Genomic DNA, 26,983 nt, shown 5'->3' with positions numbered 1-26,983 from the left:
ACTCTTCTCAGTCTCGATTTGGTTTCTCCCCAGACCAGGAAGCCCTTCAAGCAGGCCTGCCAGCTCTCCCTTCAGCTCAAGGAAGAGGAGGGGCTTTGTGGCCAGCTGGGATTGGACTCCTGTAGCCCGGTGGAGAGTTTGCAGAGTCCTGAGACCAAAGGCCGACCTCTGGAGACCTCCGAGCCTTCTCCAAGCGTGTTGGTCATGCTGCTGGGTCCTTCTCAAGCTTCCAGCGAAAGTTGCCAAGCTTCCGGAGAAACAGCCCGGGGAGACGAGCCTGTTGTGCAGCAAAGAAAGGGAACAAAACAAGAAGAGGAGGAAAAATCGCTGAAAGTCGCAGATGTGAAGAAGACGTTTGAAAAGCGGAAGCCGGCAGCCGAGAAGGCTGCATCACCTGCTAGAAAAGGTGAGACCAGAGCCTAAAATAAAGGTGGCTTTTTCGATGTGGAGCCTTTATCGGCTGCCCAGGAGGATGCTAACCAGGTAAGGTTATGCGTTATGTTAGATCCTCAAATACCAGCTAAAAGTGATTTGGATATTCACCGAGGGCTTTTTCAGGCCACTTGTTTCCTAGGAGTTACATCCATGGTGTGCAGCGAGGACCATGGAATAAATAATAACTGCTTTGGTCAACAGGGTCTCGTGATTTTAGCGCAGTCAGTCACGTTTGCTGGGTTTGGAGTAAGGAGGTCTGAAGTCCAGATGGTCTGGAGAGCAACACATTGTGAAAGGCCAAATTATTTGTGTTGTGCAAAAAGCAAGTGAAAATGCATGGCTTCAGTGGGCACCCTCAAGATATCTAGGCTTCATCCCTTGATAGTGACGAGAGGCCTTTCCACAGACGTCTTATGTGAGACGTCACGGCTTTCTCTGGCCACCTTTGGTTAGTACGTGAGATACATGTACTAATATGACTCAGAAGTGATTGTCTGGAACTGTCTTTTCTGTTGGAAAAATGCCGCCCAGATGCTCTTGCGGCTTCTTTTTCTCCAATTCTGCAGCACCCCTTTCTGCTCAGAAAGCGAACACCATGAGGAAAAACACACCTGTGCTTCATTATCCACTTTCAATGGATAAAGAAAATGCTGTTTCTCAAGGCAGCGTGGAAGGCTTTTGTGGGCTTCTAGCAGATCAATAGGCAATCAAGCTCACTTTTAAAAGGAAGAGGTTGTTTTAAAAAAAATCACAACTTTCCCTGAAAATAAGCCCAAATGATACTTGGCCTTCTAAGATTCTGAATCAAAAAGAAAATTGGGACAATCTGCTCACCAGCTGCGCTCCTGGAGGGCACCTTGGAAATCGTTCGCTTTGGGAGGATCGGGCCTTTTGTCTGGTTGGCCTTTCCAGGCCAACATTGGGGTGTTTGTGTGTTCACAAATGAGTTCTTTGAACCACGTTATATTTATTTATTATTCATTGGATATGGTTTGTTGATTCAGCTCTTCTTCTGGACCGGCTCTCTTCCAGATTTGCAGGAATGCAGAGCCCATCATCCCCTGCCAGAGCAGCCAGAGCTGGGGATGATGGGGGTTGCAGTACGAAGACTCTCTCTAGGGCTGTGATTTAGAACCTCGGCCACTTTTGAACACGGCTGGGGAACGTCTCGCTGAGGTTCACCTATCTCAGAGCGGCCGAGGGACAGAAACCCAGCTCGGCGTCCAACCGCACGTGAGAATCTGCGGCACAAACAGCAGGTGCCTCGCCGGCCGAAGCGCGTCTCTGCGCCTGCGCGAGAGGGAAAAGAGGCTCGTGAGAGAAACCATCGCCGCGCGGCAGCCAATCGCCCCGCTCGCTTAGGCGGACCCCACCCCTTTCTCATTCGGGATTGGGCGCCCGGAGAGGCGCGCCGGACGCCGATTGGCCTTCCGCGCCTCCCGTCCCGTGGGCGCGGTCGGCGGAGGGCGGGGCGGGGGCGGGGCCTGCGCGTGCCGGCGCCGCCCCCCGCCCCCTGGCGGCCGGTCCTGGCGCGTGCCGGCCAGTCAGTGCGAGTCGGGCGCGGCGGCGGCGGCGGCGGCGGAGGCTGTCCTGGGGCGGCGGGAGCCTGCTGGGCGGCAGCGGAGGTCCAGGTGAGGGGCGCCGGGGGCGGCAGCAGGTGGAGGAGGCGCCGACCGGCTCTCGGGCCGCCTGCACTATTAGTCCCATAATGCGCAGCAGGGCTGGCGCTCTTGAAACGGGCGGTACTACCGCTCCCATAGTCCCTCGCCCGCCTGGTTCACCTGCCTCTTAGCCAGGAGCGCCTGACCGGGGGGGGGAATCGTCCAGCCCCCCCTGGGCTCTGGACTACAAGTCCCATCCGCCTCCCCGACCCGCATGGCCCAAGCCCGCCCTCCCTCCGCACCCGCGGGGTCCCCTTCCTGACCCAGGAGTCCACTCGGCCCGGGCTGCCCCTCGGGGGTCTTCCCCGTATGCGTCATCGGGCCCCAGGCCGACGGGGGCTGCAGTCCAGCCGCTTCGGCGCCGGCTGTGGGGCTGCAAAAAGCCGCGAAATCCAACGGAGGCGCTGACCCGAAGCTTGCACTGCACGTGAACTGCTTCCCCCTCGTACACGCGTGTCGTTCGCTGCAAGAAAAGGGGTCGTTTGCAAAGGCGGGGCGGGGGAAAGGCTCCGTCCGGAGGTTTCAGCCGGGAGCGGGAAGGGATCCGGCCGCCTCCGCGAGGGGCAGCGGATTTCCCGGGGGAGCCGCGCGCGGGGGCGTTTGCGTGCCAAGAGAGGCTGGGCGGGGGGGGGGGGTTGCGTGGATTTGGGGAGGGGGGAGCCGGGAGGGTAAAGAAGGTGACCCTGCGAGGGACAATTGCGGGCAGGATCTGGCGGGGCTTGGGGGTGGGTGGGCGTGTGGGCGGCGTTTGGAATAAGACGATGCCCCTGTGCCAATGGAAGGAGCCGCGGTGGATGATGATGGCACGCGTGCAGAAGGGGGTGGGGGGAGCCGGGCAGGTGGAAGAGGAAGGGGCGCCGGGCCTGCGAAGGGAGGCGGAGGAGGAACTTGGCACGGTCCCGCGGGTGCGGTTGTGCCACGGGAAGAGCCAGAGCCAGGTGACGGGCGGGCGTGCAGGTGTTGGGGGCAGATTGGGGAGGAGGAGGGGGCCCTGTGTATGTGGGGGGGGCGATGGGCACTCCCTGATGAGGCAGGGCCAGACCGCAGCGGCTGTGGCCCAGCAGGCTGCACCAGGGGACGGGGGGGGGCCTCCGGGCCAGGGGGCCGCCCTCTGTCATGGCAAGCGGGCAAAGGCGCCGATTGCAGGAAGCCAGAGCGGAGATGGCATGTTGCTGGCCGGGTGCCTGGAGCTCCAGAGGGCCTGAAGGGAGCCTTGCGGTGGAGCCTTTGCTCCTTGCAAAGCTTTGTGGATTGCAGCCCGGATGGGTGGAAAGAGAAGACTGGAAATGAAAAGAAGCAGGTTCCCTTCCGGAACTGGGAGCAGGGTGGCGTGTGATGCAAACGCCTCGCCTGCCCACCCGCCCGGGCTCTGGAGGAGAAGCCTTTTCCTCTGGCTGCCTTGTACACAGCCGTGCCTTGTGTGTGTAACAGTTGGATCACCAGGCGGTCAGCCTTGCAGCCCTGGCTGGCTTCTGTGTGGGATGCCAGGCGAGTCTTTTGTTCTTCCAAGGCCGGGCAGGCATTACTCAGCCCTGCGTGCTGCTGCTGCTGCATGTGTCACCGAGAGAGACCCTCAGAGGGGGAAACGGGATGGGTAAGGCTCTCCTCGTAGTTATTAGTCCCGCTCTGGGCTTTGTCTACAGTCGTAGTTATTAGTCCCGCTCTGGGCTTTGTGAGGTTTACTTCAGAGGAAACATCTACAGTCACATTGTGAGGCAACACACACATGCGTTTTATTCCTTATCAACTTTGCTTCAGCTTCCCATCTCACTAGCTCTTCTCTTTCTGGTGCAAAAAATTAATTTATACGGTTCTGGGAGTACAATGTTTCCCAATAGCAATAAATAGGTGGATTTTTGAAACTATTTTGAAACAATTGGACATTTCCTTGTGGAATGGAACAGTGCTGCACAACATTGTGGCAACACTTGAGAAAACAATAAACTGTTTGCAAGTTGGTTAGCTAGAGGGTGATTAATTCAGTTGGCCGTTGTCATAATTAGCTGTCTATAAATCTGAGCTGCAGAAAAGTGTTATCCTGCTTGTGTGTGTAGTTCATTCTCTCAGTGATCACGGATGCTGTCATTAGCCCATGGGTTGTGTTTGGCTCCAGCACAAAATATTTTCCTGGGCAAAAATTCCCTTGGCGACCTGGCTGTGGGGCTGATGCTAGGGCCCAAATTATGGAATACAGCCCTCTCCGTGCCAGATGACGCAACTGACGTTCCTTCGGCTGGTTTACCAGCTTTGCCGAAGCTCCTGACCTGTTTGTGAGAATCCTGAATCTGACACTGGGTGGGACTTTGTAGGGGAAGCACAAAGGGAGTATGAAATTGAGTTAAGAAAATGCGGGCTCTGCACAACACAAGGTATGCAAAACTATATTAACGATGAACCCCAACATTTTGTTTCAGTCCAAAACTATATTGGGAGTTTTATTTCACTAAGCTCCCACTTTGCACCCTTGTCGACTGTTAAGATCTGAAGATCCAGTTTTGACCTATTTTTCTGACTGAAATTCCAAGATCCATCATGGAGCAATTTGTGCAAAAGTCAAAGAATGTTGAGTGCAGGAATTAATTACGGGTCCCAGAACAGAATGAAAGGCTGTCCTTGCATGCAAAACTCCATGTCTGCTGGTGCCACGTTTTCTTTATTTCGGCTGTGTAATTTAGGATTGGTATGTGTCTCTGCTCTGTGTGTCTGTGTGTGTGTGTGTGTGCCTTTTTATTCGCTGCTGTCTCCAGCGTTGCTTGAGTGCTTGTTTCAGTAGAAAGCCTGAGTGTAAATTGAATCACTCAACCAACCGCCAGGAATCTTTGCTGCTGAAATCACTAACCCAGCAGTGGATCCCAGTCAATTCCCCCCGCCCCCCGCTGAAGCAACTTGAGATCCGTCCAAGGCCCTTGGAAGATGGCCAGGAAAGGACCTGGGAGGAAGCTGTTGGTGTCAACAGCGCAGAACCTGCATCAGCTGAGAAAAGGGTGACAAAGGCGCTTGATGGACAGAAAAGTGGTCCTTTTTTTATTTGTTCAGAAAAACACAGGTTGCTGCAACTTGCTGACATGACAGTGCTACTGGCCAGGGCCCTGTTTGCTAAAGGTTGTATTTACAGAGATAAAAGATCAAGGCAGCTCAGCCTACACACACACACACACACACAAAGGGACAACCCAGGAGTGGAGTGTTTTTCTGCCCTGCCAGATCTCCAGGCCAGGCAGTTCTCTGTTGATGATTCGTGGCTGCTGTTGCATTGGGTTAGTTCTGCCACGTGAATGAGAGCCTTTCCGGAGATCTTTGGGTTGCTCAAGTGCGATCTCCATACTTATTGCATCTGTTAAATCTGGGAAAGGGTCCAAGCGTGCGAAGCAGAGGGCAGAAGTCGCAGGCGATGAGAGGCAGGGCCGGCAAAGCTAATATCGGATCGTCATGAAGCAGGCCGGAAGGGAAGGGATGTCAAATGAGGCTTAATAATTTCAAATTTATTGCAGGCGTGCTAAAGTTGAACATATTCATAGTAAACCCATTAAATGGCTCATTTGAGCAGGGCACGTCCATCTGGCCCTCTTAAGACAGTTTGGGGCTTTGTTTTTAATAGGCTTTGAGTTATCCTATGCCTCTGTGGACTTGAGGAAGGAATCCCGTTCTGCTTTTGATTTGCTTGGAAATGCCGACTGTGCACCTTTCTTTAAAATTGGGATCGTCTCTCTGAGAATATGTATGGCCAGTTCATTCTCTTGCATGCCATACCTTCTCCCGGTAATTCTCCTGGGATTCTCTGAAGGCTCAAGAATGCCTTGCTAGACATTCTTGGGATCATCCTGTATTTAGGAAGCCGCAGCCCTACCAGTCCTTGGAGAACAATGGCAGTCCAGGAAATCTGATTTGTGGAACACTCCTGGATGGAGGCATTTATTTCTCTCACTCAAAGGCCGCCAGAATGCAGGGGCTCCCGGTCGTTGATAAAAACATAAAACAGATATGCAGATAAGGAGACCATGAAAGATCAAATCAACAATGGCCGAGATAATGCCAACCAACCCAGGATAGCGTCAACTTTCAGAGACTCAGTGGAAGAGTTCCATCTTGGCAGCTTTTGAAATGAGGACATCTGCAGGATCGGGGCCACGTCTGTAAGCCGCTGTCCCTTGGTCCCCCTCTGAATTTACTTAAGGAGCTTGGGAACCTGCAGGGTTCCCGTTTTGGTGACAGGATTAGTCAGGTTGCTTCTACCTAGTGACTTGCTGCAAGTAACTTGGAACCCTTCTTATGACTGGTCAAACAATAAAGTTAGCAGAGAAATTCCAGGGCGAATTTTAAAAAATCCCATTCATAAACAAAACTCAACAGAAGTTCATCAAAGGCCATAAGAGGTTGGGGTGTCACCAGTGAGGCTAACTGAGCATTTCAGTGCTCTGGATCTCAAGGTGCCATTGTGGGAGTTGGCGGGTGGGTGTGCAGCGCTTCCCCTGCAGAGAATCAGGGTCCTGAGTGGGTGGAGAGAAGCAGCATCTGCTCAGGGCAGCCATTGGCCAGGAAGGGGCAGGCAGCCCTTATCTGTGCTAATGCAATTAGCTTTCCCTTTCTTCCCTGCCTTTAAGCTCCTACCCCGTAATGTGGTGTAAAAAGCAGTGAAATTCAAATAATGCTAGTCTAAACCAATTAGAAAGAGGGAAAGGTTGAATCAGCCATTGGATGAAGAAGTCTTGACGCGTAGGAATCGCTGTCCTTCTAGAAGATTGCGCCACTCAGATGTCGCTAACGGTAGAGGAGCAAAACGTAGCCAGTCTGGACTTTGGTTTCGGGTGCAGGCAGCTGGGCTCCACCAAGCAGGTCACACTTCCCAGCTTGCCTTTCTAGAGGCTTGTCTCTTAATGGTCACCAGGTAGGCTGAACGGAGCCACAGGCGAAGATCGGAGAGGGCTGCAAGGTTAGAAAACGGGTCGAAGACAATCCACCCCGTGCCCTAAACCAGGATTTGTACCAAGTCAGCCCAGAAAGCACCATGTGGTTTAAACTTCCCCAAATCCAGCAGACATAGATTTTCTGAGTTTCAGGAGGCCCCGAATTAAATATTGCCTTTCCCACTTCTCTCCTGTATCCTTGGGAGTGCAGAGGTCCTTCAAAGTAGACACGCTCACGTTGGAAAGGTTGCTTGTATCAAGAGGTGCCAACTTTTCCATTCTCAGTGCAGTGTTGGAGACACCCTCTCACTCCTTCCTTGCCTCCAGCATCAGTTTGCCTTTTTGTCAACCAGATGTGTGCTTCTGAAGCATCAGCTAGCTGGGCTGGATCTGAGGGATTCTGGGAACTAGTCCAGCACGTAGGGGAATGCCTGCCAGTGAGGGAGAGGGTTGGGGTTAGAGAGAGAGAGGGCATATGACCTAGGTCAGGGAAAGGCAACCTTGGCTCTTTTATGACTCGTGGACTTCAGCTCCCAGAATTCATGAGCCAGACATGTCCACGAGTCATAAAAGAGCCAAGGTTGCCTTTCCCTGACCTAGGGCTACAGCCGAGAGAAGGAGAGGGAACATCCAGCTCTGAGCTGTCGTGTTCTCAGAGACCCTCCTGATGGGACTTGGCAGATTTGGTGCCGAGTGGGAAGCTCAAGGGGGAAAGCCTGCACAATTCTGTCGCGAGAAGACCAGGTGAATGGGGCCACAATGTCAACGAGGTTTGAATTTATTGTAAATTAAAATGGGGTGGGGAACTTGATTTAAACCAGTTTTATTTCCTGGTGATTACATCATCATCATTTAGACCAGAAATCGGCAGCCTGGGGGTCTCCAGATAATCCTTCTGAAGGACAGTTCCCAACCTCTTCTCCCTTTGGCTGTGCCGTGCTTGTCTACGTTTCGGCTTAAGTTGAATATTCTGATTTCCATCTTGCATTTGGCCTGGAGCAATTTTCCCAAGAGCCTCTTTGCTGGAAACCTCTGCGTGTTGCCGGAGGGTCGGTGAGACGCTTCACGGCACACGCCGTTCGGGGCACGGACGTCTTTGGCAGCGTGTCCTTCAGAGAGCTTTCCTGCCAGTGCTAATCTTGTGTTTGGGTGCTCAAGGCAATTTAAATCCAGACATGCTGAAAGCCACGATGCGTGGCTCTGCTTTTTTCGCCGAAGAATTGCGAAACGGGTTTCTTGCACTTTTTCTAAGCTGTTTGGTTTTATGCTTGTGGTCTGACTTGCTACGGGAAGTCAACAGGGTCTTGTCTATTTTCAAGAGCTGAATTTTAGGTTTCCTTTTTCGCTGGATGGTTTCGGACTGGCAGAAGCAAACCCTTCTGCTAATACAGCCGCAGAACGGGGGTTCCCACGAGGTGGTGTTGAGTTCCTGGTTTGTCATTGCACACCGGTAAGGAAACAGAGTAATAGCTTTAAGCCACCTGATAAATTTAGGTTTCACAGAGTAGGAAAGAGAGGAAGGCCCAGATCCAGCGCAAAAAAGTAGGATAGCCAAGGAGCAGAGGATGCTCGCTCACTCGCTCACGACTTTTGTGATTTGGACATTTCAGAACGTTGCTTCAGTTGAAACGGGAGATGTTGAACGCTCTGCTTTCTTTCCCCGGCCTTCTGTAAGAATCCGCTCTTCGGAGTGCAAGTGGGGTTTGTTGCTTTTGTGGTGTCTTTTCCGGTCCCTTCCACAGCAGGATGCACTTCCTCATGCGTAAATTGGCCAAGTGCCCTCCAAGCAAAGGGATTTCGTTTGCTTCCCTCTTCAGAGTGTCTTACCAACAGGAGATGGAGCCCACTGCAAGTACATTCCTCGTGATAGGCTGGGGCCCTAGCGGTTTCTTAGAAGTTCAGCCCAGGCCATCCTTCCAAATGTATCTGGGACATGTGAAGCTCCCATCGGTGGTGGTTCTTCTGCCTTTCCAGCCTTGGTTCCTACGATGTCCCAAACCGTGGCTAGTTGGACCTTCCCAACTCCCCGTCTTTCTCCAACTTGTTCTGAATAACGGTGTGGAGGCTAATGCTGATTATAACTGGCCATATTTGGAAGATCTAGTTTGCTTAGAACAACTAAAGGAAAATAAAGGATGGGGGATGTCCCAGGGACCCTGCCTGTCAAAGCTGAAGCTGCAGTTGAGTTCACCAAGGTGGCTGGTCCCCTTCTGGTGCTGGAGAACACTTCCTTATGTGAATTCTGAAGTAGGACAGTCATTGGATTCCTTTTTTTAAAAGTGTGGACATCACATCCACCGTGGTCAGAATTGTAATTGTCTTGTTGACAACACATGCAAGCGTGGCAGATCTCTCCAGCCTTTCCCCCAGAATCTCTGCCTTCCTTAAACATCCAGTTGGATCAGGACCGCTGCTCCTGGCTGAGGAATTCTGGGAGGTGAAGTCAACACACCTTCAGGTTGTCAAGGTTGACAAACCCTGACCTGGTCAAACCTTGACCTTCAGCTGTACAAAGTCCTAATTTTTGCAGTTTTAGATATCAGCAATGGCCCATGCCGGCCTTGAGGCGGGAGTGCTTGATGGGGTCCTCCCAACACCCCCGGAAGGACCGTGTGGCTTTCAGGAGCAATTAACACCAGGCAAAATAAAATCTTATCTCTCCCAGTTCGTTTAAGCTGTGGGTGCAGGCTGAACCAAGGAGGCCTGGATTTCCTTTTATCTTCTCCCCAAACGTGGTTGGGGAAACATCAGGAAGCTACTGGATTAATGAGCTTGTTAAAACTAGGAAGTGCCTCCACATACGTCGCCCCTCCCTCGCCTTCCTCCCTTCCTCTCTCATTAAACCCCCCACCCCCCAAGAATCGTTTCAGGTTCCTTTTTCCTTCCAGCCGCTGTGATAAAAAGTGATCCAACATTTGCAGCACATAATGATCAGGTGGTTTTGCTCTCTCACTCCCCCCCCCAACTTTATCATAAGGAAAAGGAGCAGCGTCTGCATCTTGCAACACCTAATTAGGTAAAAGCACCGTCTTCAGAGCTTTAAATGGGTTTAGAGCGGCCCTCTTTTGCTTTCAGACAGGAGGTGAACCTTACTTAATTTTTCACGAGAACTCTTCATTGGAACCTAGAGCCTTCGTGGTTGTGGGACCGTGGTTGTGGGACCGTTTCCTACAAGCCCCACCCTCCTTTATGACATTGTTTGTTTTGCAAAGGAGCCTGGCCAAAAAGCTGTGCTCCAGAGCCGAGGGTCGCTTAGGGAAAACTTAGAGTACACATCTAACAGAATAACAGAGTTGGTAGGGACCTTGGAGTCTCCTTGTCTGGCCCTCTGCTCAGGCCCTGTACCATTTCAGACAGTTTTCCAGCCGCCTCTTAAGAGCCTCCAGTGACGGAGCACCCACAACTTCTGGAGGCAAGTCCTTCCACTGGTTAATTGTTCTCACTGCCTGGAAATTCCTCCTTGGTTCTAGGTTGCTTCTCTCCTTGATACGTTTCCATCCGTTGCTTCTTGTCCCGCCTTTCTCTGTGCTTCCCTGCATGAATCCTGCTGAGAAGGAAGTACGTAGTCGAAAGCAGAGAAGGCTGGCAAGGTGGAAATCTCTCTGTGGGTGGAGAGACAGAATATATGCAGAAGAAAAAGAAGAAAAAATATCAGTGGGCCTGTGGCACACCGGCTCTGAACTTTGTGCCCATTTTTAGAAACGACGCTCAGCTTTCTCCTGCTTTTAGTGCTGCTTAATTTACAGACTCCGTGTAAATTAGGGCCCTTCCAGTATCTTAAATTCTACCAGCCTGACTTCATGCGCATAAGCATTTCGGCCCCAGCTAAAAAAAGGGCAATATAGAAAATGTTCCCTAGAGACACTGCAGAAGGCCTTCTTCAGGAAGACAGCCAGTCGCTCAATCAATAGCCTGGCTCTTCACGGTCTCTCTCTCTCTCTCTCTCTCTCCTTCCTTGTGGAAGCGAATTCATGGGAACTACGGTGCTTCCGTGGCAAAACACTAGGAAGGGTTTGGCAAACCTCGCAGGAGGAAGACCAGCCAATGCGTTGGTACCCCGTGCGCAGGTTCTGCCTTGCCTCTCTGGCAAAGCAAACTCGGAAGGGATTCGCCCCACGCAGGAGGAGGCAGCTGAGGAAGGAGGACTGTCCGCTGGGGGCACGGCGGGGTGGGTGGCCCTTTGGGGTGTCCTCCTCGTAGGGCGCTTACGCTGCGAGAATGCCGGTCATCGGAGAGTGTCCTTTCTTTTCCCCGTCCCTTCCTTCCCTTTGCCGATTTTGGCTAAGAGGGTGGGGGATTCCCCCCCCCCCATGATGCACCAAATTTAAGCTCAGGAACGTGAGCAAAATCTGGAGGGGGAATAAAGCAAAATTATGCACAATCCAGTATGTTTACAGGATGGAGGTGGGAGCAAAGGCCTGAACATTGGCACGGGATTCTGGCTCTTCTCTGGCTCTCCAGCGCATAACTAAGGTGGTTTCCCAGCAGATGCTGGCGGGGGCGTAACAGAGATGCAAGGGCGGGGGGAGAATCTGGAGTGCTTTAAACAGAGATCGGCAAGGTGGTCCAGCACCTTCCTATTTTTGCCACTCTGGGCTTCCTCAGCACTCCGCTCAGCCCTGTTTAGCACGTCTTGGAGCGTCCTGGTTCACACACAGACAGACAGACACTCAGAACATCAGAGTCCACTTAGGTCGGGTCAGGCCAGAGCCAGCCTTCTGCTCCCCCTCTGGCTGACCCAAGCCCCCCTCTCCGCAGCCCAGGCAAGTCTTCCCAGTCCAGTAGCCACAAGAAGAGCTGCGAGCTGTCTGTCAGGCAGGGTCACGGGAAAGTAACACCCCCACCCCACACCCCACCCCGCGAGAAGGCGGCACAGCAGCGTCTTCTTTGCACTAATGAGCCATCTGCTTGGTGGCCTGCAGAATATCCCTGATCCCAGAGGCAGCCGAGAGAAGCTCACCGTCCCCACCTCGCTCAGGAGTGGGGAGAAGTGGGGGGGGGGTTCTTCCTCCGGCTTCGTGGCCCCAGGGCCTGCAAAGTCTGCTAAGAGGATGTGGGGACCTTCCGGCAGCTGTTTGGAAGCAGCTGGGGGCCTCCTTCCTATTCCCAGGTGACGCAGCCCCCCTTTGCTAAGTTTTGTTAGACGAAGGCTGGGACTCCAGAGATTCGCAGAGGGCAGCAGCGATTTTAGGAATGCTTACTGTCCGAATAATTGCACCATCTCCATTGTGGTTGGTCTGGACGCTTTGCAAGTCACCGCTGATGTTCCTCTCCCCCTGAAAACTGGGGTCCAAACTGGGACCCTCCCCTTCCTTCACCCCCTGCCTTGGCAGTGCAGCCCAGAGCGTTGCCACCGCTCTGCAGATCAGCCAGAGCGGGAAGCTGCTCCATTATTCAGAACGCAGCGAGGGCTAAGCAGGATGTTTTGCGGTTTAGCATTTCTGACATCTGCTTTTTGTTGTTGTTGTTCGATCTGGCTGGCTCACATCCTCCTCTGCTCGTGATTTTCTGAAAAGAGAGGACGGTAGAGGTTATCTTGGTTGAGGTCTGATTGGAAATCCTGTCTTCGGTCCTCTCCCCTTTGCCAGAGACGTGGGTGCAGGGGTGTGTACCCACACGCAGGGGGTCCCTTTGGTGTTGTGGCCTGGTGCTTTCCAAGGGGGTCCCCTGCCAGGCCCAGAATCCCACCCCCCAGTGGGGAATTCTGAAAACCCAAACTCCGGTTACTTGGAAGGATCTTAGGGCCTTGCCCAAAACTCCCTGGAGCCGTGATGCTGGCAAGGGAAGAACTGGCCCAGATAACTCTTGAACAGAATCTGTTCCTCTGTTTCAATGTGTTTCCTTTGTTTTAAAGAAGGCCAAAGAAAGAGAGATCCATTGTGCGAACCTTAGCTAAATGTTGATTGAAGCGATATTTAAATAAGCTCTTCATTGTTTCACAGTAAGTTAACTCATTTGTTTTTATAGTTATTGTTGGTCTCAAACCAGCTAATTGCATTCTTTTTTTGTCCTGCTTAAAATGAAAATGTTACAAATATTGGTTATTCCACAATATTTGATTTAGCAGCTGGTAATTTCTGTTGTTGTTTTTAAGTGAGTCAGAAGCCCAGTTTATGCCCTCGGTAATAATTTTGAGTAACGGAGGTGTTTTTGTTTGACTATTGCTGCTAGACTGTTGACATTTCTCCCAATGAAAACAATTCACCTATATTAAACAAACATATCTGTTACAATGTATCTTCTAGGGCAGCGATGCAAATATAGTCGGGTTTAGAATTTGAATAATAAATGGAGGGGTTTGGAGAACCAACATTACAAGCCAGAGGGCATTTTCCCTTAGGGCAGCAGCGAGCAAAGCTGTATCTTTAAAAGCTGTTTTCTCCCCAAGAGTCGGATTCCCAGTGACGGCAACTGGTTGGCGATGCTGCCAGGAACTGGGAAGTCAGGAGGGCTTCCCTTTGGGGCAGTTAAGCTATAGGTTGTGACTGCCCCTCTTCCCCAGGCGGCTGGGACGCTCTTCGGACGTTTCCCACAGAATGAAAAGGATCCGAGTCAATCAGACTTTTTTTGCACCCTCCCTTCTGCAGAAACAATGAGACGAGTGGTGCGACAGAGCAAGTTCCGGCACGTCTTTGGCCAGGCGGTGAAAAATGACCAGTGTTATGATGACATCCGGGTGTCCCGTGTTACGTGGGATAGTTCCTTCTGCGCAGTCAACCCCAAATTCGTGGCCATCATCATTGAAGCCAGCGGGGGAGGGGCGTTCCTGGTCCTGCCTTTACACAAGGTAAGGGTGGTCTTTTCCCCCCCTTCGGTTGCCGCAATGTTGAACGTTGACCCGTAGCTTTAACGGGCCTCCTTATTGCAAGATCCTCGGATTTCCTCTCTGCCCTTGGCCTGCGGAGTATGCAAAATGTACTAAGGATGAAACAGCAGAGGGAAGATTGGGACTTTACAGCAATCTACCCCTGTCCCTGCGTCCGTTGCCTGAAATTTCTCCCCAGTGCAGTTTCTGGGTGTGCCAACACTGGAGGCTTTTAAGAAGAAATGGCATAGGGTTTCCTGCCTGAGCAGGAGGCAGGTCTAGAAGACCTCCACGGTCCCTCCCAACTCTTTTATTTTGGGTAGCGCATCTGGCAATTAACCCTTTCCTGAGCAATACGTAGAGCTGGCTGTGCTGCCAAAGGGCATATATACTGTCCAGGGTTGAGGCAGAATCCCCCAGTCCTGCAGGTGAAAACGGTCCACACCTCTCTGTATTTTAGAATGGTGAGCCGTTTAAGAGGCTTGGTCCCCCCTTCCCTTCCCTTCCCATGCAAGCGAGGCCAGTGTGGGCTGGTTCTCGGCAACCCACATCCCTTTGCAGTGAGTCACAGAGCTGGGCCGGCCTCCCCCTCCCTTCTCGCTGGTCTCCAGCTCCCAAGACCGAGCCAAGCCCTTGGGGAGGCTGGGAGGGACCGGCCTGGGCAGCCCTGGACCTCAGCACACCTCGGATGGCTGGCTCACTTCCTCCTCTTGCAAGAAGGCCCTTGTGGGTGCAGGGCCTTTTTCTCTGGGGCCCTGGCGGGCAAGGACCCTGCCCCAAAGAGGGGAAGAGCTCAGTCCGAAAGGCCTTCGGGGCTAAAGCCCCCCAGCCGGCTGCAGTCTTGGCTGCTCCTCCTCCTGCCTCCGCTCCCCCCCCCAACAGGCCCTGGAAGCTCTTTCCTCTTTGCCCCCTGCGCCCCCAAGCAGCAAGAGGGAGGCCAAGGCAGCCAGAGCAGCAGCCTCTGTCGTGGGGGGTGGGCTCTGCTCTTTTTGCCTGGCCCCCAGGCTTGCCGGTGGCCTCCTCTCCCTTCTAGCTCACTTTCCCTCAGCCTCGCCTCCACGGGGGCTGCAGCATTTCCACGAATCAGTCCTCCACCGGCAGCAGGCCCCGCCAGGCCCTGGCAGTGGTTTTTACCATATATGGCCATTAGATCTCTTTCGGCTGCAGCCGTCCTGAATAACACCCACCCTCCGCTTTGATTGGCCACTCGGAGCCCACAGGATGGAGGGCTGGTGGGGAGCTCTGCTGCTCCTGCAGCCGGTTTGAGCCGAGCGGAGGAGGAGGTTCTCTCTCTCCTCTGGGCCTTTCTGCCCTGGGAGGCAGCCTGGGATGATCTGGAGGGTGGTGATGGTAGCCCAGGCGGAGCGAATGTGCTCTGCCTGGAATTGCAAGGCAGGTGGGGAAGCTCCCAAAGCCCTCTGGGTTTGGCCAAGGGCTGTTCCAGGAAGGAGGCTGGGAGGGGCAGCGAGTGGGCACCGGCCTGCCAAAGCCAGGAAATCACTTCCTTGGCTGAGGTCTTCGCTTCAGTTAAAACGGAGGGACTTTGGAGAGGAAAACTGGAGGGAAAGAAATACCTGGCAGACCCAAAGCCTTATTGGTAGCCAGCGTACCCCCTCCTCACCGGAGTTTGAGCTTCATTGAGCCCTGGAGACTTAGAGAGGATTTCTCTCCCCAGCTGGCCGGACGTCAGCTCCCAAAATTCCCTGTCTGACACTGAGGCCACCGGGAATGAAAGTGGACTCTTCTGCAGGGTGACCGGGTTAAGCGAAAGCCAGTGGCAAAGAGCTAAGTTCTCCTCTCCCGCAAGGCAGCGGCCAGGGCGCCCCTGGCAAACCCCAGTTGTGGCTGACTCCAGCCCTGCTGGAAAAGGGAGAGTCCTTGCTTTCTGGAAGCCCGGAGCGTGGAAATAATAAAAGGGTTGGAAAGCCCTGGAAAGATTTTCCTTTCCAAGCCAAAACTTTGTCTTTTGGGTGGAGTTCCTCTTAAGCTTGAATTTTTCTTCCTGTTTCCCTTACACGATCGGTGAGCCTCGGCCAGGAGTTCACCCTTTGCCTTCAGCCTTGCTCTGCAAACACAGAGGTCCCTCCCTCCTGTTTGGAGACGCCGGTGCTAAACCAAGAACTGGAACTGCTCGGCCCTGGATTGCGAGGGGCCAAAGCCGAACAGTGGCGGGCAGGCCGGCCGGCGGCTCCCAGACTCTCTTCCTCTCCCAAACAATTCCCCTTCAATAAATAAACAAGTCAATGCACAATACACTGAAGGGTTGATGATGTTGGTGGGGTGGGAGAGTTTCCCTTTTTGGGGGGGGGGGTAAGGCAATGTGTGTTTCTCTTTGGGGACATGGCTGCCCCTTTTGCAGTCTTAGACAAAAGCGGCTTTTTCTCCTGCTCGCCTGACGTTTACTTCAGCTTCTCTGACTATTGTGGCTGGTTGTCCCTTCCCCAAAGGTCCAGCTCACATTTTCCACAGGAAGGGTGTGCAAGTTGTTGCATGCGGCTGGGCAGGGTGGGGATCCACACCGTTTGGTGGTGCTGTGAATTGCTCAACTGTCCCCCCCCCCCGTGCTTTTGTTTTGCCTCCCCCCCCAGTGAGGAAAGTGCTTGAGGCTTAAGAGGAGAGGTGTTTCCTGCTCTGCTGAGCTGTTTCTCAACCTTGGCAGCGTCAAGATGGGTGGAGGTGAACCCCCAGAATTCCCCAGCCAGGGCTCCACTGTGGTGTAAGTCAAGGCAGCCCTCTTAGTCTCCGTTCCTAAAAAGCCTCGCTGTCCTCCTTCGCATCCCACAAAGCCAGACGCGGTAACTGTGCCCCTTAAGGATTCAAGGTCCCCTGCATATTTATGTCTGTGCAGACGTTGGCACATATCTTTAGTATGTCGTTAGAAATTTGGGGAAATGCGACTGCTTGAAATCTTGTGCATCTGAAAGAAGGAGAAAGAGGAAGCAAAGGGCAGCCAGGCGTCTGCAAGCAGCTTAAAACAACTTGAAAGGAGAAGATTTGTAGCTCAGGGTTGAAAGGAGGGGTCCTTGGTGCTCCCTGCAATTGGTGCAAGAAATTGTTTCCTTGCAGACGTTCCATTATCCTACTAGGTGACATCATCAGTGCTAGAAGGGAGTGGGGAGGAGGAGGAGGAGGAGGACTGTGGGCTCCTTGGTGCGCTCTGAGCTTGGTGTGGCAGATGTTTCATGACCCAAACCAAGTAACATCATCACTAGCAGTGATGATCCCAGAGATGTTTCTCTTCTCATCCAAGAAGCTTCTTCAGTTTCTTAGAGCTGAAGAAGCTTCTTGGATAAGAAGGGAAACGCCTTCAAAGAAAAACAAGAAAGGCTTGAAATGCCACCTTTGGGACAACCGTGACTTGGATGACAGAGAACCCCCATAGCACTGAGGACGTTAACTAGTTTGGGCAATGGAAAGTCTGCAAGAAGACAAGCAAGCTCAGAGAGCACCAGGAACCCCCCCCCCTAAAACAACTCTAACCGCGAGGCTGCTCCGAGGAAGGGCGAGGAACGTCCCCTGGCCTGCCTGGTGGTGAGGAAGTCTTATCTCATCCCAGCGCTGGGGATGACTTCACGGCTCAGTTGTGTGCGCTTCCAGGCCAGCAGAGATAAGTGCTGGCTGGGGACAAATGCCTCGGTGGCTGCAATGGTTCCCACGGAAGAGCTATCCTGAGGGAGAAACTGGCTGACTTTCCTTGTCTCTCTTCCCAACTCTCAAGCACACGTGGTGGTCACGGCAGCGCTGTCCTTCAGCTAAGAAGTGGCGTTTTGTGTGAACGCACAGAAGGGTGGCGTGTGGCCAGGGCCCTCTCTGGAGGCTTGTAAAGGAGGTGCTTTCGTTCTCTGTTGCCGTGTTTTTCAACCTGGGCGCCTTCAAAATGGGTGGACGACAGCTCCCAGCTGGCTGGGGAATTCTGGGAGCTGAAGTCCACCTCTCTGCAAGGCGCCAAGGTTGGGACTCACTGCTCCTTAGTCCTGCTTCCCTCTCTCATTAGTCTTGATTAGTCTTGCTTCCCCATCTCCTCTCCCTCCCTTACGTCATCTTACGAACTGATGCAAAAGTACATGCACCGCCCTCCATCTGTTCTTCAGGACTTTTCTTTCTCTCTGTTGGATCCTGAGAGCTCCTCCTTGCCTCAAGAGGCGGATGGAGCAGGACCCCTGCATTCTCTGATCCTTGATATCGCCACCCATTTCCAAGGCTTCTCCTGAGAGATTCCTGTTTTGGGTCTCTCTTTGGCGTAGCCTGAATCAACTCTACCCTTAGGAGTCTTTGAAAGAGCCTGGCCTTGCAAGCCTAGCGCCCCCCCCCACCCCTTGGGGGAACGGCAGCTTCTCCTTATCTCAAAGAGGGTCAGTCATGGAGATCCCAGCCGGCTTCATGGATGATTAATGGCCATTTGTTATGGGCTGACCAGGCGGCAGCGCCTCTCCATTTAAGCCTGGTGCCTGGGCAGGAACCATCTGGGTGCTCTCGGCAGACGTGGGGGCCCTTGTTAGGAGATAAGCAGTGGCTGGGGTCTGTAGCCGGGCGGGGGGGGGGGGCGGCAGGGGCTTGACAGCCTCAGAAGAGACACAAGGGAGAGATCTTATTTTGCATTTCAAACCCATTCTTTGTCGTCTGGCATCCTCCCTCCGCCGCTTTATCCTGTATAATAAAACATGGTGGAATATATGTAAGCCCCCAGTGCCACTTTCTTGGATCCTCCCTTCCCCTTTTTCTGAACTTTGATCCAGAAATGGATCTGGGGAGGATTTCCCTGCAGCCAAGACAGGACTTCATCGTGGGACCTCTGTGCAGAAATACGTCAGTCTTGATTTGCCTTTGGGGGCAAACGTGAAGCCCTAGGTGGAAAGGGCGGTATAAAAGAAATTAGCCATCTTACAGCTCACTGATGTGCTTGCCATCCATCCACCCACCCACAGCCTCTGTGTTTCTGTGAGCAAATGGCTTTTCCACTAGGGGCCCCTGAAGGCTGCCTGGCAACTGTGCCCCCGTCCCTTCCCGGCCACTACCCATCCTCCCCTCCTCAGAAGGAAAGCAGTCCTGGCTCCTTGCTGCTGGGCCTCCCTTGTTTGAGATGCTCTCTCTGATTCCCCCCTTCGGCTGAGCTGCTGCAGGAGCTGCCTTGCTTTTGATTTTGACGAGCAGCCCCGAGGTCAGATCTTTGCAAGAAGCAACAACGGTTAGCGCTGCTTCTAAAGCCTTTTGCACAGTGAACTTTGGACTTTAAAGGCTCACCGGGCCAGCCTTGCCTGTGAAGTCACCCAAATTGCAATCCAAGGGTCATTCCGCACAAGGAGCAGAAAGCAGCTCTGGCAATCCAGCCGTAAGCATTGCCGCCTGGCCCAGAGAAGCCGAAAGGGTGTGCCCGTCCTTCTCTGGATGGGGTGCCGCAGCCCGGGCTCCTCACAAACACACATTGTGAAATGAAGCTCCTGCTTTTGAGAGAGCTGATGCCTTCAGAGGGGGGGGGGTGCAAACTTCTGCAGGGAGGCCATGATGTAATGGCTGCACCCAGCCTTCCTTTGCTTGCCGAAGTTCCCCGATTGAGTTCTCGTGGTCCCCAATTCCGCAAACCGGGGAAGAGCCGCCAAGGGAATGTTTCTGATCATAATCTTTGCATGCCTGTGATTCACCCTCCAGCTGATGGCCTCCTTTCCCCTCCTCTAAAGACAGGTAGAATCGACAAATCGTACCCCACCGTTTGTGGCCACACCGGGCCGGTGCTGGACATCGACTGGTGTCCCCACAATGACCAAGTGATCGCCAGCGGCTCCGAGGACTGCACGGTGATGGTGAGTGCAGCCTGGCGCTGGTTCCCAGCCGCTATTCATTGCTCGCTCAGGTAGCGGCTCGCAGCCAATCACAAGGCCCCGCTCGGCAGATGGTTGGCTAATGGATGCCGGGATGCGCCATAGAGGACGCCAGGCGGAACTAATGCCGTTAGGAGGTCTGGCCGGAGTTAAACATCGGAGCGGAGAGAGGCGTTGGCTTCCGATCCAGGCTGCCTGGGGAGACTCTGCAGCCTAGCAGGAGAAGAACGTTCTGCAGAAACGGCTCTTCCTGCCTTGGCCTGATGGCGGATATCCTCGGGAGCCCAGGCGGTGCGAGGCTGGGCACGCTCACAGGAACCGCCGTTCCTCCAGGGGAAGCGAGCACAATGGACAGCTCATCAGTGCCTCCCTCTGGCCCTCCTGCAACTGAGTGGTTAGCCAGAACATAAGCCCGCGGCCTCCAAACGTGGCAACTTTTAAGACTTGTGGACTTCAAATCTGAGTCCTTCGGGAAAGGGCGGTATATAAATCTAATAAAATAAATAAATAAAATAAAATAAACTCCCAGAATTCCCCATCCTGCAAGTCTTAAAGCTGTCAGGTTTGGAGACCCTGGACATTAGGCACAAATGAACATCCCTCGATGCATCTACCCTGAGGCAGGACAACCTTTTTCAGACCATCTTAAGCCAGGGTTTCCCAACCGTGGCAACTTTAAGACTTATGGACCAGCTCCCAGAATCCTCCAGCCAGCGATGGATACTTTGAAAAAAGGATTTGAATGTACAAATTTGTCAGTGAGGCTCGGCCATTGGCTGCTCAGCATTCAAGGGTGCCAGAAAGGGCGATAAATCTTCCAGGGACGGCTCTCTCTCTCTTGGCAGGTCTGGCAGATCCCGGAGAACGGCCTCACGCTCTCCCTGACAGAGCCTGTCGTCATCCTGGAAGGCCACTCCAAAAGGGTGGGCATCGTGGCCTGGCACCCCACCGCCCGCAACGTGCTGCTCAGCGCAGGTAGGCCGAGAAACGGGAGGCGATGGGCTTGCTCCGGTGGGTCTTTGGGTGGGGGCTGGGCTTGGGTCTGTTGCCCTCAAAGTCCCTCAAGGGGGCTGTGGAATACCCAGCCCTGCATCTGAGTTCAGCAGGCAGTTACTGCTGCCCCTGCCTCAGTTTCCTCCCCCTCCCAGGCTGTGACAACACCATCCTCATCTGGAATGTGGGCACGGGGGAGCCCCTGATCAGCCTGGACGACATGCACCAAGACATGATCTACAATGTCAGCTGGAACCGCAACGGCAGCCTGATCTGCACGGCCTCCAAAGACAAGAAGGTCCGCGTGATCAACCCCCGGAAGCAGGAGATCATCGCGGTGGGTCTCCAGGGGGGTCCCCGGGGGGTTGGGCGGGGCGAGGGCAACCTCGGCAGGGAGAGTTTCCTGCCGCCTGTCTTGCAAATGAGATGCAGCCCTTCCTTCAGCCTAAAAGTGCATTCACTGCACCCCATCAAGTCACGTCAATCTTCCATGCGGCACTGAGAGACTCAATTGGACACCCGCTTTACCTGTTACACCAGTGTGTAACCTTGGCATGCGTGACCTTCTCCTTTCTCTCCCTCTCCATCCTGTCCTCCAGGAGAAAGAGAAGGCACACGAAGGCGCCCGGCCGATGCGAGCCATCTTCCTCTCCGACGGGAATGTGTTCACCACGGGGTTCAGCCGCATGAGCGAAAGGCAGCTGGCCCTGTGGAATCCGGTCAGTGTCTCTGGGGAGCGTTCCAGAAAGGCCGGTGGCCCTGGGGGAGCGGGGTTTCCCAACCTTGCCCACTTTAAGATGGGTGGACTTCAACTCCCAGAATTCCGCAGCCACCCACGTTTGTAGCAGCTTAAATACAGAAGCTACTTTCCTCCCCTCTGGCGGAGGCAGCAACTTTTTTGGATGCCAGGTTGCGGGATGCCTCTTCTTCAAGTGAAAAGGCGTCTTTTATGTTGCAGAAAAACATGGACGACCCCGTAGCCCTCCACGAAATGGACACCAGCAACGGGGTCCTGCTGCCATTCTATGACCCCGACACAAACATCCTTTACTTATGCGGGAAGGTGAGCCAGAATTAGAACAATTTTGCCCCGGAAGTGGCAGTGGTAAAAGCCCAGCTTATTCCTCGGTCTTTAGCACGATAAAGTGTGTTTGTGTGTGTGTGTGTGTGTGTGTGTGTGTGTGTATTTTGTAACTGAAGAGAAAGGATGATTTTATAGATGGCTCTGGAGCTGGATTTTCATCTCTGGAATTTGCTTTGGGATTTCCAGGATACAGAAATAGCATCTGAGGAATCCACCCCGTTTTGGGGGAAAGTCCCTTTCTTAAAAAAGAAAGCATGAAAAAAAGGAGAGAATGTTACTGGCATGGGGTCCTTGGCTGCAATAAACTCAGGAACTTTCTGTGCTGATCCGTGCCCGAAAGCCTCCTGAGGCCGTGCTCAGCTGCCCGTTGGCAAAGCGCCCAGCTCTGCCTTTGCAGGGAGGTTCTCCCCCCCCCCACTTCCAAGCCAATGTTGGAAGCCAGATTCACTTAACAACCTTAACACCTGTGGCAAGAAAGGTCGTAAAACGGGGCAAAACTCACTGAACAGATGCCTCACTTAGCAGCAGGAATGTTGGGCTCCGTCGCGGTCGTAAGCGGAGGATGGCCTGTCTGTTGAACCCCCCCCCCCCCGTCTCTCCCTCAGGGCGACAGCAGCATCCGCTACTTCGAGGTCACGGACGAGCCCCCCTACGTGCACTACCTCAACACCTTCAGCAGCAAGGAGCCCCAGCGGGGGATGGGCTTCATGCCCAAGAGGGGCTTGGATGTCAACAAGTGTGAGATTGCCAGGTGACCAGCGAGAGAGCCCGGGCCGCCTTAAGGCCTTGCCGTCGTCCCTCGAACCCTGAACCGCAACCCCACCCAGTGGAGGAGGCCTTGAGTCCTTGGGGTGAAAAATCTGCCCGGCTTTGGGGCTGCAGAACCTTCCTGGCCCGGCTCCAGCTTCTCGCCCTGGTTTTCGATGGCCGGGGAGGGAGGGGGGATACTCCTCCTGTCCTTCGGACGTCGCTGAAATGCTTGCTTGTCCTCTCAATCTCTCTCCCAGGTTCTTCAAACTTCACGAGAGGAAGTGCGAACCGATTATCATGACCGTCCCTCGGAAGGTGAGCCCGGCTCTCCTGCATTTGTGCGACTTGACTGAGTTGTCCGAGGCAGGTCAACTGACCGGATTGATGCCTGTTTTTTTCCCCTGACTCCTTCTTTCCCAGTCTGACCTCTTTCAGGATGACCTCTATCCTGACACAGCTGGGCCCGAAGCCGCCCTGGAAGCCGAGGAGTGGTTTGAGGGGAAGAGCGCTGACCCCCTCCTCATCTCCTTGAAACACGGCTACATCCCAGGGAAAAACCGGGACCTCAAGGTGGTCAAGAAGAACATCCTGGACAACAAGCCGGCTGCCAACAAGAAGAATGATCTCATCAGCACCCCAAAGAAAGCGATGGACGCCACAAACCCTGTGAGTGAAAACACCCCCGGTCTCCAGCCCTTCTGCACCAGAGGAAATTGTCCTTCGCTCAGAGAGAAGTTTCTGGGCCTGGTGCAAATCCATCCCTCTTGGTCAAGCTGCAGCCTCAGCCACTCTTAGCCGAGGTGGGCTGGGGACTTCCCTTATCCCCCCCTCCCCATTCTGGGTCCTTCCCATCCCCGCTTCAGGACTGACAGTTGTTGTCCCTTTCTCCTCCTCGCAGCAAAACGAAGCCAAATTGGAAGAAATCTTGAAAGAGCTCCGGTCGCTAAAAGACACAATCGCACATCAGGACGAGCGCATTTCCAAATTAGAACAGCAGGTGGCGAAGATGGCCGTCTGAGAGCCAGCGCGGGAGGGGGGTCTACGGCAGGGGGAGGAGGAAGCAGGATTCGCACTGTGAGCCACCTGCAGGGCTGCGGACAGGCACGGCCAGGGAGCCCAGCCCCGTCACGGCCAGTCAGCGGAGGCCCGTGTCCGGCAGGGCAGCCAAATCTTTTCTAGCAGGCAGCCAACCTTCTTGTGTCCTGACGTCTTTCTGGCCATTTCAGAACAGGCCCTGCCGCCTCCTTCCTCGCCTTTCTCCATCGGTCGGAGAGTCAGCCATTCCATGGGATCCGTAAGACGCCGGGATCCCTGCCGAACTTCCTAGAATCGGGGACCAAAATTACTTTTGTTTGAAAACACACACACCCGTACACGTGTTTTTTATTTTACTTTCGAGTTGCCAAAATCCAAAACTTTTTTTTTCCTTTCTAGCCTTTTTACAGTATTTTGTGTTTTTAATCTAAAAGGACATTGTCTACTTGTGCCATCTGAGCAACAAATAGGTTGCGTATGCCTGTTTACTTTTCAGCACCCGTAGCGGCCACCCCACTGCCGGGTCTGAAAGACCCAATTTTAATGTTTCCGCCCTCTGATTTCTGGTTCCCCTGGAATCTGCCTGGATTTGAGGAGGGGGAGGCAGCCTTGCTTTCCCATCCGCTGTCATTCCAAGGGACTGAACAACCCCCCCCCCAACCTTCCCCAGAGCGCCCTCTCTCAAATCTGGGGAGCCTTTATTCAAACATTTGTTGAGCTTTGGTTTAATCTTAATCGTGTCAAACTTTGGCATGTTGTGATTGCTGATTTCTGGATCCATGTTTCCTGCAGATGTTTGTTCTATTTATCATCCAGGTGTTACAAGGTTATAAAAAAAATACGATGAATTTGGGACATTAAGGACAAATGCACTAAATTTTGCAAGCTGTTGGGAAGCTCTTTGAAGTTATTTATGCGCATCCCCTCCCTCGCTCTCGCTCTGCTCCAAGCTCGGCTGACCTGCAAACCCTCCGTGTTCCCCATCCTGGTCGCTGCCAGAGGCATCCAGGGCAGCCAAATGGCCGCAGGTGCCGCCATGAGGCAAGCGCGGGCCCCGGCCTTTGGGGCAACTTGGAAGTCCGGCCATCCCTGCAGCAGCTCCATGGGCAGTCTGGAGAGTGTCCCCCCCCCGCAAAAGGACTTCCCAGCCTAAGTGAGGGTTGACCATGGAGGGCTTCCTACAGCTTCCCTGCTGGCTGCAGAAGGGGTCTTCTCCGTTCCTTCTGGTGGTCTCAGTGCAGCAGAGATCAGGGACCATGTCTGGGACACCCCAACCTTCCCATCAAGCTGCCTTCCTGAATTGCTGCTGCAGGGGAGCGGATTCGGGATTTCCCCCTTAACCTCAGAGGCTCCAGGCTTCACCGGTCCCTCTGATGGAACCTGGGAGGCACCGGGGTGTTCACAGAAGTAGTTGCTGCAACTGAGGGTGGAACAGTTCCCTGGCTGCTGCTTGCTTCTCCAGAATGCAGAAATCGATCCCGGTGAAGTCCATCCCTTTCCTCCCTCCCCAGATCTCCTCTTGCCAAGCGTGCCATCCAGAGTCCGCCAATCATGCAGAGGGTGCCTTCTTGAAGCTCCTGGTCTTGCTCAGAAGTGACTCCTCAGCGGTTCCCACAGGGCGAGAGCCACGTGCCATGGTGCTGTGTACCCATTGCTGGGAAGGGAAGAGATTGCAATTTGGTGTGTGTGTGTGCGCGCGCGTGCGTGCGCGCACCTTGGATGGGCCCCAGAGACAAAACGCCAGAGGGATTCTGGGAATGTGATGCTGTCAAAAGCCAGAGGCCTTTCTGGAGAGATCCTCGTGGGCACTAGAAGCCTGTCGTACAGCTTTGAACGTGGGGAATGTTACAGGTAGATTTGGGCACTTTAAAGGCTGATCCATGGATGAATATTTCTAACATTGTCCTGTGACTTTTGGTCAGCCAACAATCCTCTTCCTTCTGGGCCTTCAGAGAATCTCCGGGCTCTCAAAGTCCTAAGTCTGAATGGTAGTTGGCCTCTCTGCTCCAAGCATGATGTGCCTGCCATGTTCACACACACAAACCCCTTTATGGGGGGGGGTGGTTTAAAGTCCCAGTGAGAAGAGCTGCCTTTCTCATCCACTGTTTTGGGAGGGTCCCTAAAGTGGCCGTTAGAAAACCCAGAAAAGGTTAGAGCGCAAATTTTGCGATGCCTCTGTCCATCCGTGTGGGAAAAGAAGTCATGTGGACAGATAAGGGGATGTTTGCAGGAAACAGGCTGGAGGCAGATAAGATAGTTGTAGAACAATGATATGAAGGGTAAGTTAGAGAATGTTGGTGGTTAATTCTGAGTCTGGTTCCCTTGTGCTAGAGATGGGTGAAGAGTTTTCAAAAGAGGCAAGGGCCTCGTTATTTACACTGCCAAACTATTAAGTTTTTCCAACTCGGCATCTTCTGGACTGCAGCTCCCAAGATTCTCAGCCAACACCAAGAATTCTGGGAATTGTAGTCTTTAAGATGGAGAAAGCAGTTACGTACATCAGGTCAGCTTCACCTTTGGGCATGTTTTGTGTTTACAGTCAGAAGTTTGGAGACCAGGGGTGGGCAATTATGCCCCTTTACAACCTGTGGAGTTCAGTTCTGGGAATTGTAGTCCACAGATCATAAAGGGGCCACAGTTGCACATCCCTATGGAAGACGGAAGGAACGGGATTATTCTCTTTCGGAAACGTGCATGCTTTCTTCTGCCCCAACAGTATTAGTTTCCCTGGCATGATTCTTGCATTTCCCCAAGAGCAGGGCGGGTGAAAGTCCCTCAGAAGCTTCCTGGGCCATTGGTGTTTCATTTAACGGCACGGCTGAGGCTGGGCCTGCAGCTTCTTGCTCCCTAGACTGTGGCCAGCCGTGGCCCCCGTGGGGATGTGCTGGTAGAAGACCTCCTGTTGTGTCATGTCCAAATACTTTTTTCCAATTTCAAACGATTAAAAGAAAATTAATTACCAAACCCACACTGTGCACCAACTGCTCTCTGTTATTTTGCTCTCTTGCATGAAGGTGCCCAGTTGACCTACTTGTTTTCTGCAACCAGCTTGCTCTGAAAGAGGCTGCTGGGAGCCATGGGGGTGACTGGTTGCTTCACCAAACGTGTAACCCAAGCCATCAAAGCGTGTTCCCTTTCAAGGTTGGCCAAGGAAGACCTAGTTCCAGGGTGGGCTTATGCTATAGTGAAGAGTTGAACTGTCCTGTCACTCGACCAAAGACTGAGACCTCAAGTTAGGACGCCCGTTTTAAGAAAACGGGCCAAGATCACCTTTCTGCATTTCAAGGTGGAGAAGCTTGAGGACACCATGTGGAGACTCAAATTCAGCAAAGTCTCCAAAGAAAATGATGCTGTGTTCAACGTTCTCTTGAATAAATCAGATCAACTTGGCTTGGCTTAAATCGATTCAGCTGGGTTTATTGTTGGCCTCCTGCCCCACATGAAACCGACCCCCAGCTTCAGGGGAGCTAGATGGGGCTCTCCTTCCTTGCACCACATCC

General features: G+C 53.3%; 1 protein-coding gene across 3 annotated transcripts; it reads left to right on the top strand.

The window, feature by feature from the left end:
* The first annotated feature begins 1,962 nt into the window (after positions 1-1,962).
* CORO1C (coronin 1C) lies at positions 1,963-26,884 on the top strand. 3 transcript variants are annotated; one of them, XM_081339247.1, is made up of 11 exons: positions 1,963-2,066; positions 13,588-13,787; positions 19,481-19,603; positions 20,467-20,596; positions 20,770-20,951; positions 21,214-21,333; positions 21,573-21,677; positions 22,304-22,449; positions 22,706-22,763; positions 22,869-23,114; positions 23,347-26,884. In XM_081339247.1, exons 2-11 carry the CDS (start codon positions 13,593-13,595, stop codon positions 23,464-23,466), a joined length of 1,425 nt encoding a protein of 474 aa, XP_081195373.1. In that variant the 5' UTR covers positions 1,963-2,066; positions 13,588-13,592; the 3' UTR covers positions 23,467-26,884. The 3 variants fall into 3 exon arrangements, with proteins under 3 accessions (XP_081195373.1, XP_081195374.1, XP_081195375.1); XM_081339248.1 differs by lacking the exon at positions 1,963-2,066 and adding an exon at positions 3,013-3,034; XM_081339249.1 differs by lacking the exon at positions 1,963-2,066 and adding an exon at positions 12,923-12,941.
* The last annotated feature ends 99 nt before the right edge of the window (positions 26,885-26,983 follow it).

The sequence above is a fragment of the Vipera berus genome (genome assembly GCF_964194415.1).
Source record: "Vipera berus genome assembly, chromosome: 14".
In the NCBI taxonomy this organism is placed as follows: Eukaryota; Metazoa; Chordata; class Lepidosauria; order Squamata; family Viperidae; genus Vipera; species Vipera berus.
The sequence above is the reverse complement of the archived record's forward strand: the minus strand, read 5'-3'. Positions and strand labels throughout refer to the sequence as shown.

What these genes read in the sequence shown, in the direction of transcription:
- CORO1C (XM_081339247.1), top strand. Translation starts at nt 13,593, where the DNA reads ATGAGACGAGTGGTGCGACAGAGCAAGTTCCGGCACGTCTTTGGCCAG. An exon ending in CCGAGGACTGCACGGTGATG is followed by an intron (nt 19,604 to 20,466) that starts GTGAGTGCAGCC and finishes CTCTCTTGGCAG; the next exon opens with GTCTGGCAGATCCCGGAGAA. An exon ending in TCATGACCGTCCCTCGGAAG is followed by an intron (nt 22,764 to 22,868) that starts GTGAGCCCGGCT and finishes CTTCTTTCCCAG; the next exon opens with TCTGACCTCTTTCAGGATGA.